The 14,309-nt window shown below is 42.7% G+C and overlaps 1 protein-coding gene across 11 annotated transcripts in view; it reads right to left on the minus strand.

Annotated features, from left to right (window-relative positions):
* Positions 1-14,309, minus strand: part of PKHD1 (PKHD1 ciliary IPT domain containing fibrocystin/polyductin) — a 432,300-nt gene that overhangs the window by 400,120 nt on the left and 17,871 nt on the right. For all 11 annotated transcript variants that reach the window (XR_010660007.1, XM_065912087.1, XM_065912089.1 and 8 more), the window contains exons 7-14: positions 12,974-13,052; positions 10,867-10,941; positions 9,783-9,847; positions 9,235-9,274; positions 8,290-8,360; positions 6,715-6,816; positions 5,589-5,684; positions 813-954 (exon numbers count right to left, since the gene is read on the minus strand). Coding sequence is in view for 10 of the 11 variants with exons in the window: in XM_065912087.1 (XP_065768159.1) it covers positions 813-954; positions 5,589-5,684; positions 6,715-6,816; positions 8,290-8,360; positions 9,235-9,274; positions 9,783-9,847; positions 10,867-10,941; positions 12,974-13,052 (670 nt within the window). In the remaining variant the exon portion in view is untranslated. The remainder of the gene's footprint in view (positions 1-812; positions 955-5,588; positions 5,685-6,714; positions 6,817-8,289; positions 8,361-9,234; positions 9,275-9,782; positions 9,848-10,866; positions 10,942-12,973; positions 13,053-14,309) is intronic.

A 14,309-nucleotide genomic window follows, 5' to 3' on the forward strand; every position in this document is an offset into this window, starting at 1 on the left:
CTCTCTGAGGAGAATTTCAAAAGAAGAAGAGATCCATCATACCTAAAGGGTATAGTCACCTATATACAAGCTTAGAGCACACTATGTCTCCACAGCTCTCTTATTTTCTACATTTTTAAGCCCACATTAAAATATGAAAAACTTTGGCCACATCCTTGCAGGGATTAAAAAGACAAAACTAAACTAAACAGGGAAACTTGACCACACTGCAGTCACTTCTATAGAAAACAATGTCTCCCGAGGCCACAGGAGTTTACCCCTGCTCTACACCAGCCATCTGGTTGACCTACAGCACTGGCTAATTGTTCCCACAGAGCTGTTGGCTGCCCAGCCTCTGCTCCCTCATATGCCCAAAGGGCAACTGCTTGAGTCTTTCTTTAGTATCATCCAGATACTGATTTTACCTCTTAACCATGTTACTACAGCAAGCTTTGCCCTGCTCTTTACCAAGTTTCCTGGCCTACCCAGCTCAACGTTTTGATGAATAGTCCTCCCCAAAGCAGATTTCAACATACATATTTGTTGTATGTTGTATGTATGTATTTCAACATACATACATACAATCAAAGCAGCTATACAACATACATATTTTACTCATTAATCAACATTTAGCATGTACCCATAAAGGGCCTGTGGTCCATGAACATAACCAATACTGGCTGAGAACAGTGATCATAATTTGTGACTGCTGAGTTCATAGATATTTTACATTTTCCCCAGGAAATCTCACTGCTTACTCATCTGTCTCCTAGCCTCACCCAGGCCAGTAGAGACACTTGTAATCTGGACACCCACTTTTCCTACAAACATACCTGAAAGGTTGCCCTTCCTTTGACCAAAATCCAGATGGAGAACTGGCATTAGGGACAATCTGCCAACTGTACCCAGGGGTGGCTTCAGTCAGGTCCAAGTCCTCAGAAGCATCTCCAACTTCAAAGAGAAGCCCTCGATTGCCTGTAAGACATGTATGCCTCATAAGCATCAGAGGGGGTTTCTTCCCCAAGCGGGGGAACTTCTTGACTACAGACTCAGGATGAAAATGATACAGGAACTATTTAGAAGGTGAGTCAACTGAGACCCAGATGGAGTAATCATGTGAGACATTATAAAGACTATACATAGAGTTGATTTACTTTGGTGTATACCAGAAACTTACACAACATTGTAAAGCAATTTTACCCTAATAAATAAAAGTAAAAGAATACCCTCAAAAATAAAATAAAGATAATACAAATGTTCTAGAAAGTGGAAACTATTACTAGGTGTAAGAATTCAGCCTCTGAGAAAGAGACATCTGACAAGGAGCAGTAAGAGGGCATATTCTCAGAGGACCATAAAAAATGAAGGAGCTCTTTTTAATGGGAGTGTCCAGATAAGAGAAAACACGAAAAAGCAAACAAAGGCTTGTGAAGTCAGGAGTGCACTTCAGTATCTTTTAATGTCATTCAGCCTGGGAATTCTATTCCCTAAACCCCCTTTGTCCCAGAAAACTGGCAATCCTCACATTTTTCATGAGTCCTGACCTCAGTTTGTGAACATGCAGCAAATCATGTGACAGGCTGCCATTACATTACATTTAAATGTCATTTATTTGTTTGTTTTTTATATTTAAAAAAAAGCCCTGAAACCCAAGGCATATATGTGATCAATCAGTTCAGTTCAGTTGCTCAGTCATGTCTGATTCTTTGCGACCCCATGGACTGCAGCACGCCAGGTTTCCCTGCCCATCACCAACTCCCAGAGCTTGCTCAAACTCATGTCCATTGAGTTGGTCATGCCATCCAACCATCTCATCCTCTGTCGTCCTCTTCTCTTCCTTCCTTCAATCTTTCCCAGCATCAGGGCCTTTTCCAGTGAGTCAGCTCTTCACATCAGGTGGCCAAAGTATTGGAGCTTCAGCGTCAGCTTCAGTCCTTCCAATGAATATTCAGGACTGACTTCCTTTAGGATTGACTGGTTTGATCTCCTTGCAGTCCAAGGGACTCTCAAGAGTCTTCTCCAATACCGCAGTTCAAAAGCATCAATTCTTTGGCACTCAGCTTTCTTTATAGTCCAGCTCTCACATCCATACATGACTACTGGATAAACCATAGCTTTGACTAGACAGACCTTTGTCAGCAAAGTAATGTCTTTACTTTTTAATATACTGCATTGTGTGATCAATATTGGCTATTAATTGGGTTGAGGATAAAAGCTCTGGAATCACCCATGGGTGGGTTCAGAGTCCATCTCTACCATTTACTTGATGGGCAGCTTTGAGGAAATTGCTTCACATCTTCACTTTCTCCTGCATCAAAATGGGGTCAACAGTAAACAGAGAAGCTGCTCTAAAGACTAAGGGAGCTGAGTTACATGGCAATTATATCTCAATAAAGTCATAGGAAGAAGTAAAGTCAGTTTGACAACTCTGGAAGGAAAAAGACTAAGGGAGCTTAAAATATATACACAAAGAGCCTGAAATATAATAAGTACTTAGTAAAAGATAGCTAGGGTTGTTATTATTATTTTAAATTACTGTTGTTATTCCCTGTTAAAAAAAAAGACTTCCCTGGTGGCTCAGACAGTAAAGTGTCTTTCTACAATGTGGGAGACCTGGGTTCAATCCCTGGGTCGGGAAGATCCTCTGGAGAAGGAAATGGCAACCCACTCCAGTACTCTTGCCTGGAAAATCCCGTCGACAGAGGAGCCTGGAAGCCTACAATCCACAGGGTCACAAAGAGTCGGACACAACCGAGCGATCCCCTGTTAAATCCTAAGAAGGGGAAACAGATAAGGAATAAGCAGAAAAATAACAGCATATTTTAAGGTACTATTTGAGATTTCTCAGGCTCAGCAGTATTGATATTTGGGGCTGGATAACTCCGTTGTGGGACTTCACTGGTGCTGCCTGCAATGCGTTTTAAGGGCTGTCCAGAACACAGAAGGATGTTTAGCAGCACGTCCAGCCTCTACCCACTAGAGGTCAGTAGCACCACCATCCCAGTTGTAAGAACCAAACACTGCCAAGGGCCCGAAGCCTGCTACTGAGAACAGCTGCAAAACAGGATCATTTGTCCTGTTACCCAATGCATGAATTATTATTCATTATTACCCAACACAGGGCTGTGTGCCCGACACACATTGAGGTCAAAAAATACCAAATCATAGGAGCCTGGAGCAGAGAAAGGTTTACTACAGAGCCAGGCAAGGAGAAGAGTGGCTCATAACTTTAAAAAAAAACCCCAAGCTCCCTGAAAGCTTTTCAGCAAAGTCCTTTTATAGGGAAGGTGAGGGAGGGGGGTTATTAGTTGTTGCAAACTTCTAGGTGTCAGATCTTTTGTTCTTGAGGTCAGGCCACAACGTTCCAAGCTCCATCAAAACACATGTTATTCTCTCTTCTGACAAGAAAGAGCAAGGTCCCAAGGCTCAACCTTCACCCTCTGAGGTCCAGGTCCTGGTTAAGAGGAGCGGGGTCCCTGCAGATGCTGGCTACCCTGCCCAGGGAACGTACGGCCAGCACTCAAGTTTGGGTCCTCCTGCCAGTGCCCAGTCCAGCTGAGGAGGCAGCTCTCAGCTGGCGGTGCCCTCAGGTGTCCAGACCTTACCCAGTCATCATCACAGAGGACTCCAGCTGCCCCTCAGGATCCTCAGGCTTCCCAAATCGGGGCTGCGTCCCATGAACTGCAACGCAAGGAGACCCCTGCCGCCATTAGGTCGCAGAGGCAGAGATGAGGAGAGAGGTCGCCCTTGACTCAAGACCTGGGCAGGTCAGTGGGCGGCTGGGGTGAGGGCTTGGGAGCTCCGCAGGACACAACCCTCATCCTATTCCTGAGACCCCCAGCTCGCCAGCCAGCCAGCCCGAGACTAGACTGTCTGGAGGGCCCTGGGGAGGAGACTGCGATCTGCCTGTCAGAGCACTCTCAGTGGGAGAACCACAGAGGACCACCGCAAGACCGACGGTTAGCGGAGCAGGACCTCTAACTGCTGTGCTAACGGTCTCCCACTAAGGGTCTCGCGATAACTCGTACTAACGGCCTCGCACTAACGGTCACTAGCTAACGGTCGAGTCTAGAGCTAACGATCGAATGTTAATAGCTGCCTGTCCACCCCACCCCTGTAACTCTTCCATAAAAGAAATTCCAAAACATTGTATAAAGGACACTGTCAACTCTCCAGAACTGCCGCGTTGTGTTTTCTATATAAATTTTATTTATAATGTACACTTAGGACTCTTTTGATCTTATTTTAGAGCAACATTCTTCAAACTTCCCTGCTAAATGTAACAAGGAAGCCTAGAAATGCAATAAAAATTACTTCTTCAAGTTAAAAAAACCAGCAGCATTCAGGAAATTCCCCTACCACAACCCTGGTAGCTTCCAGCAGGAACCTCTGTGAGAGGAATCAGCCTCTCTATTCCCTCTCTATTCCCTGTGTATTTCCAGACACATATTTTCTCCATCACTTGATTCATACAGTCATTTGTTTCCTTGGATTAGAGCTTTCCCTGAGTAAACACCACAGATTAAGGACCTGGAGAATGCCCAGCCTAAGCTTTGCATGCGTTTTTACACCAGAATGGCCTTTCTTTAGAAAGTTGTCCCCCTCGATGAGACTCAGGAGATGAACTTCCCTGCCTGTGGTTTAACTGTGAAGTCAGCCCTTGTGGGGCATGCAGGACTCCAGACACCAACTACCCTTCATCCCTAACTACACCTGAGATCCTGTTCTAACGCTTCCCAGAAAAGTGCTTCCATAGTGCACTTGCAATTTGTAGCCATTGGATAGGAGGTTTAAACACAGAAGGTGGACTTCCCTGTGGTCCAGTGGTTAAGAATCTGCCTTGCAATTCAGGGTACATGAGTTCGATCCTTGGTCCAAGAAGATCCCACCTGCCATGGGGCAACTAAGCCAGCATGCCACAACTACTGTAGTCCATGGGTCTAGAGCCTGGGCTCCGCAACAAGAGAAGCCGCTACAGTGAGAAGCCCGTGCACCACAATGAAGAGTAATCCCCACTTACCAAAACTAGAGAAAGCCCATGTGCAGCAATGAAGATCCAGCCAAAAATAAATAGTAAAAAAGACAAGTGGAACCTGCACCCCTGTCCCCTCTGTTTCTGGTGGCCCCATCACAATACATCTCTGCTTTTCAGAATAACAGACAGCTGCCCACAAGGGCAAAGAAACAACATTTAAATGCACCCCCATTACACCCCTCTCTCTGCCTCATCTAACTGTCTTATGAGCATAGAAGAAGCAGTCTGTTGCTCTGTCTTCTTAGAGAGTGAGCCAGAGTGTAACTGACCCAGAGGATGGAGGAGGCAGCTCAGGCTTTTCTGCCAATCACTATGGCAACATCTTGATGGCAGTTACACTTCCTGGATCATGGTTTCCACTGAACCCCACTTGACATTCTTCTGCCTGGGGCTGGGAGTGCCGAGTGTTGCCAAGCATCTGAGTAAAGCTAAGAAAACCTTGAAACTAAAGCTCTGATCCATGATGCAGGGCTCACTGAGCAGCCAGTCAAACAGCTGAGACCAGATTCAAACACCTTCCTTTCCACTTCTGGCCCCTTGTGGTTAAAAAATGTCACCGTGGCAACCTCCTTACCTGCCTGAGGAGCGGAGAGCCTTGCACCTTTACCCGGGGCCCTGGTGGTACACTCAATCCTCCTGGGAGACACATGTCTGATATCACACGGAATGCCTGAGGGGAAATTTAAATTAGATACAGATGTCAGTAGCGATATCAATGGAGATACAGATGTGGCCAGAGGACCACACTTAAGTAGGCTCCTGTTGCAGGGCAAAAGGCCGGAAGTGGAGAGTAGAGATAAAGTTGTGGGAGGAGGCAAGAAAGAGAGAATGCAGAGCAGTGGAACACAGGCCACTTAGAATGAATAATCAGGAAGAAAGCAATGCCCAGCCATGCCATTCCCTGGAGATGACGGAGCTAGGGAAAGGAACTGTGACAGGAGAGTATGAAGACATCGTCCAGTATCCTTGGTGTCACCAGCTAGAAGAGCATCCCGTCAGACAGAACAAAGGGTTCTAGGCAGGTTCCACAAAAGCATTTGCCAAGGGGCATTCCAGAAGAATCTGTGCAGCAAATGCCCACCCTCTCCTCCTTGTTCCTACAAATAGGGCTAAGGAGGGAGTGAGGTTGCCTTTTAGAAGGAGTGAAAAGTGAAAAAAAGGGAAAATATTAGTCTCTCAGTCGTGTCCCACTCTTTCGGACCCCATGGACTGTAGCCCACCAGGCTCCTCTATCCATGGAATTCTTCAGGGAAGAATACTGGAGTGGGTAGCCATTCCCTTCTCCAAGGGATCTTCCCAACTCAGGGATTAAGCCCTGGTCTTCTGAGATGCAGACAGATTCTTTACCATCTGAGCTGCCAGGGAAGCCCTTAAAAGAAATACTTTTGTGAAGAGGAGCTATGTTCTTGCTTCTCTTCCCTCCCCAGATGGGGACACCAAAGGGACCTGCTCTGATTTGTGAGTGTATCTGCAGCAGGACATTCTATCTCTGTTACATGTTTTCAGAGCTGCAGGGTCAAAATCCCCTCCTTTTCCCAGTCTCAACCAAACATAGGACAAAGACCATGAAACAGGGTCCCAGGAGGAATCAGAAGAGGCAAAGATTGCTTCCCCTCCACCCTCTCCAAGCCAAAAGAGATAGATATATAATAACCTACAGTGTTCAAATCTGTGAACTCTTTTCAGTCATTTCAACTTACCTGCAATGGTAACCTGGGCAGGGTTGTCAAAGAAGTCTCCTGTAATTGTGATGTCTGTTCTTCCCCCAAGGCTCCCGGTTTCTGGAAACACAGACAGTATTTCTGCAAGAGGAAAAGAAAAGTAAGCTTCCAAATATAATCCAGGATGTGACCCAAATAATAACATAATCATGTTGCTGCTGTTGTGTTGCTAAGTCCTGTCTGACTCTTTGTGACCCCATGGACTGTACCTGCTAGGTTCCTCTGTCCATGGGATTTTCCAGGCAAGAATACTGGAGTGGGTTACCATGTCCTTCTCCAGGGGATCTTCCCAACCCAGGGATTGAACCCACATCTCTTGTGTCTCCTACACTGCAGGCAGACTCTTTACCGTCTGAGCCACTATACAGGATCAGTATTTGAAAAGAGTGGGAAATGCAGTTTTTCCCATGCAGTTTCTCCATGGTTGCTCATGCTATCAACAAAAATCCCTGCGTACCATGAGGCTTTCTTAGGAAATCTGTCTCCTCAATTCAAGGACCCTATTTATACATCACAGAACAAGAGATTATACTTTTTGGAGGCATCAACTCTGCATGCATTGGTCAAGGTCTCAATTTACACGTGTGAGTCTGTGATTTGCTCTAAGCAAAAGAATGAGTTATACTGTCGTATGCCACAAGTCCCCAGGAATTTAACTTTTTCTGATCTTTTCCCCTCCTACGATCAAACTTTGAGTTCTAAGTTTCATCCCCTCAAAGGGAACAAGTAGTCATGTTCTCTGATTAACTCAAGGTACAAAGAGGTTAATTATGAGTGATTACCACTCCAAAACAAAAGCAAGAGTCAAAATTCAGCTTTGACGGAGATAGGCCACCTAGAGAGTGAATGGCATCGACTCCTCAACTTAGGAAATTTCTTGCACTTTTGGAAAAGGTAGATTCTGCTGCCTCTGGGATCTGAATCAGCCTCACAGCTTTTCCGTGGTTTTAAGACTGTACTCAACTTGAGAACCTAGCACTCATTTTCAGTAGTCAGCTTTCTACTCCTGGACTGAGTACACAATTTCACGCAAGTTTCCAGCTTTTCAGATTTTGCTTTTTTGTATACTCATCAGATAGCAACACAAACTTAGCATCTGTATCAGCAAATCATAAATCCTTGAATGAATACTCAGAGGTGAGATGTTAAAGTAACTACAAAAATGTGCTTTTAGATTTTTTTAGTGCCATCTCTTTTCTTTTAGAACGTACAATAAGGATGATTCCCCTTTCTATTATTCAGTCTATATCCCTAGATTTTGTATAAAAATCTATGACCAAGCCATTTTTAGTATTTTAATTTTACTTTAAATTTAATTTTTAATAATTAATAAATAAATATTAAATTTAATATTCAAAAATTTAATATAGTAACTAAAGCCAACACTCAACAAGCAACCTATTCTCACACAAAGCCAAAGGGCCAGCAATGACTGCAGGAAAAGCTTCAGGTGTTAACGATCATAGAGAAATAGCCAGCAGGAAGGCACAGAGTCCAAGGTCCAGGGTGGTGTGAGGGAAGGGGTGAAAAATACACAGTGAAGGAAAATGGTACCTGAGTACGTCTGGTAGAGAAAAAGGTCTTGCTTGGCACTGACCAGCCATGCATCCTTGTGTATCACTGACCTACAAAAAAAAAAAAAAAAACACAAAATTGTGTTTTGGATGAAAATTGCACCTGGGATTTCATTTTTTAGATTGACTGCTTGAAAGAAGATCACTAACTTTTAGTGATCCTTAAAACTGTTTAGATATCGGCTCCTTTTGATGACTAGAGAATACCAATGGGGCAAAGTTTGTTTTCTGATCTAGAAAATTACATGGGAATAACAATACCTACTTTACAGAGTGTGACTACCATTAAATGGAATAATGAATGTGAAAGGGCTTGGTGTGGAATTGGCCCTTAGGAGGTATTCAATAATACAAGTTTCATTCCTTTCTAAAAAAGAGACAGAGACACAGAGAGCAAATCTCCCTGTGTTGAGCTGAGTAGCTGTAGGTCATGTGTTATTATCTTCACAATGAAATTAATATCAGCTAGGCAATGCCCTTTTCAGGAAAAGTACTGAAAAGTACATAGTGTCAGAACATGAGGTAAGGCAAGCAGAAATCCAGACTCCACATTTCTCTCTCCAGAGTTCTATAAAATCTGGACCCTTTCCATCTTGAAGAAGGCATTTCCTGGAATGACACAAAGCACTTTATGGAACTTTGTACTGTTTTAAAATTCAAGTATTATGAGATTACTTAAGAAGTAATTCCCCAAATCCTGTATCTTTATCATATTGAAACATTTACATCACTTCAAAATGAGTGCACAGGACACAATTATATTCACTCAGGTGAAAAAAAAGAATCAAGTAGGTATGTGGAGTGTTATTACACTACTCTGTATACATTTGAAATTTTCCATTATAAAAGGTTAAAGAAAACTAAGCAAGACAAGAGAGTAGATAATGTAAGATAAAAATAAATTTGCTTCCTCCCAGTTACTTACTTTCCTTTGTTAAATACTGAGAAACTAACATTCTGGGAGCCTGTAACAGACAGAAACAAACATTAATACAGGAACCTGCATGAACTGCATGGGCCAGGACATTGCTATCATAAAGCCAAGAAGTCCAGCGATCACCAAGGTACCACCCACACCTTAACTTTTCTAACACTGCTCGAAATAAACAAGTTCCAGACTCGCACCATCAGCAATGGCAACATCTAACAATAAAAGGATAAATGTAATAGCAATAGAGCAGGCAAGAACTGGCTTGGAGTTAGACCAAGAATGATAAATCCTGCTCCACTGGTTACTAGCTTCAACTTTCTCACCTATAAAGCAAGAACAATCCCACCAGCCTCACAGGTACATGCGTGAGGCTTAATTTAGTTTATATTTAAGCTGCTTACTATAGCGTCTCTCAGAGAATTCTCAACAAATGATAATTATTATTATCATCCTCAGGAAGACCAATTCTTGAAATAGTTTCTTTCTGGACACAGAGACAAAGATGGATAAGACTTTAAAATTTTGTTACTTCTCAAACAGACCAATGTAGTTGCCTTCCACACGACACTGCAGAGTCCCAAGACCATGGTCTTCCTGAATAGGATAGCTAGGGAAAGAAGAGGAAAAGGTAAGAGATAAGAATTACCTGGCAATTCATTTCAGAAGTTCTGGTTCTTTAGCCGGAAAAGTTATAAAGTAAAATAAAATAAAATTCTAACTAGAGTTATCATCAATACATACACTGTCAGTCAAACACACAGTGTGAGAGACAAAATTTAACGTACACCTCACCTTCTTTGGGTCCTTTCTTTCCAAAGTCTGTTTTATGACAAGGACAGCAAGATCATTATCACTGCCCACCCACCCCCCAAAAAAAGCCTATTAGCAAGTATGAACCTGAAACAGGAAAATTCTGAGCAAACAAATAAAAAAAAGATAACAGGAAGAAACCACATTATACAATTTGCCTCTTCTAAACACTAGTCCTAAAAGCTAAGCCATTGGATACAGAAGTTTAATCCACTCAGTCCCGAGTGATTTGAAAAAGCCAGAAAAATGTTGATTATCTGAAAAGTAAACACATAGATTCTTATTTTCTAAATTTTCCTTGTCATAAATATACAATTGAACAATTGAAACTTTAGTGTTCTCCCCACCCCCCGGGCTAGTCGATACAGTACAGTCGGTGAGAGGATGAACTCTGGATGTAGTACAGTGGTTAAGAGATGAACTCCGGAGGCTAGTGAGTGAACCCAGGTTCAGATCCCAGCTCTACCACTTGCTCTTCGTGAGACTCTGGGCAATTATTCAACCTCTCTGTGCCTCAGCTCCCAAATCTGTAAAGTGAGACTAAGAGCTGTATGTTCTTACAAGGTTATTGGCTGCCTTAGTGTGAAAGTGTTTATGCAGTAAGCACTTATTATTAGCTACCTGCGTTTTCAAGAAAGCTTTCTGAACCCACTTCAAGTTGCATTGTGAATCAATGACTGTGCAATTTCTAGGAAGTCTAAAGATAAGGCAGTCAACAGGCATGGGTGCTTTAAATTAAAAATAGATGTTTGTGTGTGTACTATGCCCACATGGGAGAACCTGAAAACATAACATGTTGGCAAGAAAGATACTCACAGGGATCCTGTCTGTCTGTTCAAGAGAGAGCAAGGAGTGACCCATTTGTCTTCCTGAGCTTCCAAAATCAGTGGGCTGGATACAAAAAGGAAACAACAGACACAAGTCAAGAGGGAGGGCTCTCTGCAAACATTTCTGGAAAAACTCAGAGGAAACATTGTTATGAACATTCATGTCTTAACTTATGGGACATTAGTGCAGGTAGCTGGGGACTGCCCCCCGAGGAGATGCTAAATCAGACCCTCAACCCAAGGGCAGGGTGCATAACACTCGTCTGTGGCCCACACTTTCACACCAGTGAGGGAGCACTGCCCCTTTCCAGAAAAATCGTCATAATCTCCCCCTTGACTCTACGGGGTTTACACAGAGCCACTGAGGAGTGTATGCCTTTGTTCCTCCTAAACAGTATCCCAGACCAAGTACTGAGTATGGCATGTCATCAAGGATGTACCTGTGGCTTCAAGCTTCCACGGGAAGAGTAATTTCCATTCAAGACAAGTTGACCATTATTATTATTATTATTATTATTATTTGGCTGCAGCACAGCTTGCTGTATCTTAGCTCCCTAACTAGGGATCCAACTGGGGCCACAGGAGTGAAAACTGTCGATTCCTAACCACTGGGCTGCCAGGGAATTCCCTGACCATTATTTTATGCCAGAAATGTAGATCCTGAAAGTTGTCAACTTCAAAATCAAAGATCTGTAGCAGAACATGAGGATCCCCCCCATTCCATCCAAAGGGTGGAGGGAAAATTAGACATACTATGTGGCGTCTCTCAGCAGAGCATCTCATGAGGTTGTGGTCCTTCTACCTTATAAATCCCCACTATAACTGCTTCATGCTGAGTAACCACAGTTGCTTAGAGCTTCCCACGAACATCTCAATTTCAATACTTTCCGTTCTGTTCTCCCCCTTCCCTGGCATGAAGGATTCACTAGTATCACTTTCCACTTTAAAAGTCTCCAATGAAAAAAGTCACATAGGCATCCATGTACCCAACCCTTTGCAACCCCATGTACGGTAGCCCACCACGGTTCTCTCTCCATCAAATCACCCAGACAAGACTACTGGAATGGGTTGTCATTTCCTTCTCCAAGGGATCTTCCTGACCCAGGGATCAAACCCACTTCTCCTGCTTGACAGGCAGATTCTTTACCACTAAGCTACTAGAGAAGCCTTAATCATTCCCCCAAAATATTAAAAACTCAATTGCTTGCACAAACACCATATGACATCACTCATATGTGGAAACTAAAATATGACACAAATGAACTTATCTTCAAAACAGAAAGACTCACAGACATAGAAAATAGACTTGTGGTTGCCAAGGGGGAGGAGAAGAGGAGGAAGATAGGATTGGGAGTTTGGGATTAACAGATGTAAACTATTACATATATTAATAGGATGGATAAACAATAAGGTCATACAGTATAGCATAAGGAAATATATTCAGTGTCCTGTGACAAACCATAATGGAAAATAATATGAAAAAGAATGTGTGTGTGTGTATATATATATATATATGTGTGTGTATATATATGTATATATATATGTGTGTGTGTGTATATATATATATATATATAACTGAATCACTTTGCTGTACAGTAGAAATCAACACAACATTGTAAATCAACTAGACTTCAATAAAGTAAATTTTAAAAATAATCCAATGGCTTTCGGTACATTTTCCACATTTTCCTCTGATCACACTAACAGAATTTCTAAATACACAGATGGATAACAAACAAGGATGTTACAGTGGTCAAGTTCACACATGCTCATAAAGGATTTACTCCAGCCTGAGAAACAAGAGGGAAAAGGGGAAGAATCAAGAAAGAAAATCCACAGATGCAATTACAGTACAACTCACACTGTGCCCAGAGTGACTAGTTGTCAGTAAATAAATGGACCGATTTAATCGACCAGTTGCAATTACATTAGCCAAGTTTGCTGAAGCCCAGCTCACCAGGGACCATAAACTGCAAAGAGGAAAATAGCACTTCTGTGCCAACTGCTCACAATTTATTGCTATCAAGGAAGCCAGTCTCAGGGAGCAATCCTGCATAACAGTAACAGGTCGAATGCAGAAACAAGCTCACACTTACCTATCAATGTACTCAGAATCAAAATCAAAAGTTTCCGACCTTCCGGTGATAATCCAGCCATACACATGTATTAGCTTTCCTGTTTGAAAAAAAAATTTTTTAATTAACCTATTCAGCTCACACTCTAAATATATAACATAAACTGTATTTCTTTTTCAGTTACCTCTACTCAAAATGGCCAAGCTGTTCGTGACTCAGAATATGAACACAGTTTTATAAATTGTACAACAGGAAAGGATCACCAAGTATGACCCAGTCATTGATATCAAAGAAACAAAAACAATCAATCATTGCCATTGCAGGCTTTATCACGTAGGTATGGAGCAGAAGGAATAGCAGGGCTTCCTCAGTCCCCGGGAGGGAGGGATAGAAGAAGGGAGGGAGGGGCCTGCTGAAATACACTGCTTTGTTTCCTGCTCTTGGCTGTGTATAGACCACTCACCTACACAGGATTTAAGTATAATATTCTTTGGGAGTGCTCCATGTGACTTTCCTCTGGACACATGTGATAAAAGAAGGCTCATATCACACGATCTGAATGGATATTCAAAAATACTAAACTTTTTTCTGTATCTCAGAGTACAAAAGATAAATGTCACGGATGAACCAACCAGGTAGGAAGTCAGAAAGAAGGACGTGAGAGAGCAACAGAGCCCTGGCTTAAAGAATGAGCCACTGCACATGTTATTCATTCAACAAAAATACTCATGTTCAAACATTGGGCAAAATGGGGACCACAGACAGTTGGCACTGCCTTGCTCACTGATGAATGGATGACTTTCTCAGCTGGGTCTCCTCTATGCAGTTTGCAGAGATTCCCATTGGGTAGCAAGTTTTCCCCTGATACTCGCCTCTTTTGAGTTTGTAGGAATAGGGGTGCAAGCATCAACAACTCTTTTCATCAAGGGCACTCTCAGCACTACCCCCAACTCCTCTGCTCAGAGGACCTGGGAAAGAAATCTAGAGCAGCCCCTTCTCAGAAAACTTCTGGGGCCCATACCAGATGCTACGTGAGCTGACTTCCTCTAGAGTTGAAAAACACATAGATTCAGATCTGTGGAAATGCATGAAGCAAGGTTTGAAGCAAACACAGCATAACAAGGCAATGCAGTTCAAGTTCACCACACAATCCCACAACATGCAAGAGTATGCCTTCCAAATAAAGATAGAATTTAACCATCGAGGCTGTCATCTTCCAGTACCACGATGCTAAGAGATAAGAGAGGTGCTGGTTAACTAGACAAAACCTCAAAATTAGAAGAGAAAAGGGCACCTATAGGGCTCATGAGGCCACTGACTTCAGAGGACTTTGAATGTCTTCATGGCTACACTTAAG

Source organism: Muntiacus reevesi, chromosome 20, assembly GCF_963930625.1.
Source record: "Muntiacus reevesi chromosome 20, mMunRee1.1, whole genome shotgun sequence".
Classification (NCBI taxonomy): Eukaryota; Metazoa; Chordata; class Mammalia; order Artiodactyla; family Cervidae; genus Muntiacus; species Muntiacus reevesi.